The following is a 3,864-nucleotide window of genomic DNA, read 5'->3' as shown; positions in this document are numbered from 1 at the left end:
CTGCCTGTGTATTATTTTGTCCTCAACCTAACAACTATTCTGGATGTGCGTTTGAAAACAAACACAATAAGCATAAGTCAACCGTTATTACTTTTTATTAAACCTGGTAAGTAGTGAAACTACATCCTATGTATTGATTCCTTCCTGCTTGTTTCATTGTATACTAATGATTGCATAGGCTTAGAGTTGTGTTGGGTTTCACATTCCATTAGTGTGCCTTTATTTATCCGCTATAAATCATTGTATGCATATTTAATACAAGAAAAGTAGTCCAAACTACTAAATCAATAAAAAATTATTATGGTATATATTAAAGATCAAAGTGTAAGTGAAATTGTAATGACTGATAATGTTATCATTTATCACCTTATCTTGATAACTAAACCAGCAAATGCACATATTTGCAAGATTAGGCAAAGTTGACACAAAATTTACATTTTCCACGTGAAGCTTAATTACGTTCACTAAGCTTGCACTCTTGTCTCTTCAAAGAGTAGGCAGAGGAACAACTAAAGCACAATAGTTAACAATCACATGATATTGACTATCTTAAAATCTTTCCAACTTCAATCAGATTTTTTTATCCATAATAATTTTACTTTGTATTCATAATAAATGAAAAACAATTGTCAGGAAGCATTTTATATTATACACACCATTACTATACACATTAAATTGTTATTAAGTATTTTGTTCACAAATAATATCTAATATACTTATGAGCTAAATGTAACAGGAATGTACATTGTAGTTAAGTACTTATAAATCAGATTTGGAAGGTTTCTTTGTGAAACCCCTCTCCTGCAGGAGTTCATTGCATTCCTCGCGGTTAAGCTGTGAGAGGGGCAGGCGCTCTAGCTCCCGATCTCCATCTCCAAGCAGCACTAGCTCAGGTGGTGCCCCGGAGATGAATTTAACCTCTAGCCTGTCGTATTTAGGAGCATCATCCATAACGAATTGTTTAACTTGCGGCAAGCGGTTTAATGAACATCCTCTGCAGCTCTGAAACATAGGCATTCTATTAGAATTTGACAACAAAGCAGTAATAGGCTAGCTTTAAATCAACAGATACAACATTGTGTGGGCGTTTTCAGATGCAACATGGAGCTGTACTCGACCTGACCAATTTGAAGGTATTCTCGAGATGAGAGCCCTAATAGGGGGCGAACCCAGTGGGCGGATGTGATAAAATAACCTATACAGATTGAAGGTCACTGTCATCACTATTTTAAATGATGTACATTGACCATAATTTGAAACAGAAATTAAACACTTTTTAGGGTAAGGCCAGGGTGTTACGCTGAGTGTAATTACTACACTATTTAAAGTCTCCTTCACATTTTCGAAAAAACAAAGTACATTCGGAAGAACACGCATCTAAATCACAACATTGGGCGTATGTACAATAATATCGTATTTAGTTACATATTCATTACAATAAAACTAACCTCAATTCTTCCCGATACAATGTCGGAGTTTTCGTAGGCTAAGCAAACGGAAAGAACCGCACAAAACAGAATTATAAACTTCATATTGATTTAATGAGCAGACAGTGAAACCAATTACAAAAAGACAACGGAAACCAAAGTTTACATTTACTTTTGATACACACAAATGACAAACTATGACATTTAACAAACTTTCACGTCCAATGAAATAATTTATATGCAGCGTCCCATAGAGTAAGTAATATACTATGTTAGAGGGGTTTTTTTGGAATGATATTTGGGACAGGGTTTTCTAACAATGATTATGTATCTTAACTCTGTTATATAGAGTTTTGTTTTGGGTGACAAAACTTTAAGGTACATCTGGTACCAATATAATAGACCTAAACATCTTGAAAGTAATATCGAGCCGTTACCGCCAAATTATCGTAAGCGACACTTTTGTCAAAAATGCGTTTTTTATCCTAAGTAGTATTTCAAGCCACTACGGACCCAACCCTGTGGTCGTTTCCCCCCAAAATAAAGCCGTTATAAAGTTATAGCAAGTGCTAAAATTATCGTGGATACATATATTTTTAAAGCCATTACGTAAGCGACACCAAGCATTTTTGTCGTAAGTGCCTTGTAATCGATTATTTGTAGCGCAAGCGACCCTATATGTTATCGCAACCGACATAGGTGATGGACTTTGAGGCGTTTACTATAAACAAACCTGTTTATTTTGGCGAAATTTTTTATATGATAAAAATCGTTCTGATTGAATTATAAGTTACAGATCGTAAATTCCAGAACTATCTTATAAAACTACAAAACACAGAAATAGAGCTAGTAGTAATGTTCGCAAAATAGGATACGATTATTTCATAAACTACAATGGAAAGAATATTAAAGTGTGTCCCACATATCCCAAATATCTTTGAGATACACCATCGAAAATGCCAATAAAATTCTGAATACCACTCGAGATGGCAGAAGAACTCGTCGTCCTTATTATAAATCAGATGAAGTAGAAGTTGCACAGTTTAAATCATTCATTGAAATGTTGCCTGCTGTTCCATTCCACTATTATCGCAAAAAAAGCACAAAATTATATTTACCTCTAGAATTTCAGAACATTTCGTTTTTGTATCTACAGTATGTTGATCAATTGAAAGGAAACAATCTAGATCATCAGTATTATCAAAAAGAGTATTTCATTATATATTTAAAACAGATTTTAATATCGGATTCTATCTGCCTGAAGAAGACAAATGTGCTTTTTGTGAGAAACGCAAAAACTTATCACTTGAGAACAGATTTTTTTTTAACAAACCACTGAATATAAAAATCACATTCTGGATGAAGAAAAATGCAAGCCACTGATTTTAGAAGACCACAAAAATGAGTAAAGTAGGTGATCCTAACTCCTTAAATGCGTTTGCTTTGATTTAGAAAAGTCCTCAATACACCTCATGTAAAAGTATGATCTTATATTACCCGAAAAAATATGCACGCTATATTGAACGTATATACGAAAGTGGATCAAAGAATGGATATTGTTACGTGTGGGCGTGAATGCCAAGATAAAAAGGGGATGTAATGAAATAGTTACAGTTCAGTATAAGTTTTCTTTTTTCTTTATTGCTTTGAATTACGAGACAAGCTTGCGATTGCCTAATGGTAAGCGATACGACCGCCCATAAACAGTAGAAACGCCATCCAACACCTTGAATCACAAAGTATTGTTTTATATTCCACTGCGCTCGCCCTCCTGCTAAGTCTCAATATGATCAGTGGTTATACTGGCTACAATGTCTTTCAAACCGGAACACAACAGTGACTACACACCAGTGGCGAAGGGTGAAAATTTTCAAAAGGAATAACCCGAGGAAATAGTTTTTTCTAGAATTATCATGTAATACGCTGTTCACAATAAATTAAAATCAGTAAAATATCATAATACATAATAATTTCCTTCTAACATAAACATTATGTCTAAACCTTAAAATTTAACAAATAATCACATATTTTGAACATAGGTACTTAATACTTATCTAAAAGAGCCCAACAAAAAAAAAAACCCACACTATACACAAACACTAATTATACATTCTAAATTATTAAAAAAATTCGCGCCAATGGCCCAACATTAAGCCGCAAATTCTCGGGTTACCCTGAAGTACACATACACACACGCACACATGTATTTTTACGTCACTTCCAAAAGATTAGACAAAGACACCGCGCTGCGTGTGAAAGAGACAACAAGATCGCAAGGGAAGCTATGTGCGGCCGGGTTCACTTCGAACACTATGAGGCGCGAGCACTGCGCGCGAGTTACGATTTAACGAAATTATATGAGCTACCGATAACGATAACTCGTTGAAGTATTGATTTAATTGAATAAGTATAGGATGACTTGTTTCAATATACTATA

The 3,864-nt window shown here is 34.4% G+C and overlaps 1 protein-coding gene across 1 annotated transcript; it reads right to left on the bottom strand.

Moving 5' to 3' along the window:
* Positions 1–626: 626 nt before the first annotated feature.
* On the bottom strand, positions 627–1,706 carry LOC115451996 (selenoprotein M). Its single transcript, XM_030180419.2, has 2 exons — positions 1,449–1,706; positions 627–1,002 (listed from the first exon to the last, which is right to left on the bottom strand). Exons 1-2 carry the CDS (start codon positions 1,530–1,532, stop codon positions 760–762), a joined length of 327 nt encoding a protein of 108 aa, XP_030036279.1. The 5' UTR covers positions 1,533–1,706; the 3' UTR covers positions 627–759.
* Positions 1,707–3,864: the final 2,158 nt, after the last annotated feature.

Source organism: Manduca sexta, chromosome 17 (assembly GCF_014839805.1).
Source record: "Manduca sexta isolate Smith_Timp_Sample1 chromosome 17, JHU_Msex_v1.0, whole genome shotgun sequence".
NCBI classification, from domain to species: domain Eukaryota; kingdom Metazoa; phylum Arthropoda; class Insecta; order Lepidoptera; family Sphingidae; genus Manduca; species Manduca sexta.
This window is presented reverse-complemented; position numbering and strand designations above follow the sequence as displayed.

What these genes read in the sequence shown, in the direction of transcription:
- LOC115451996 (XM_030180419.2), bottom strand. Translation starts at nt 1,532, where the DNA reads ATGAAGTTTATAATTCTGTTTTGTGCGGTTCTTTCCGTTTGCTTAGCC. An exon ending in TTGTATCGGGAAGAATTGAG is followed by an intron (nt 1,003 to 1,448) that starts GTTAGTTTTATT and finishes CCTATGTTTCAG; the next exon opens with AGCTGCAGAGGATGTTCATT.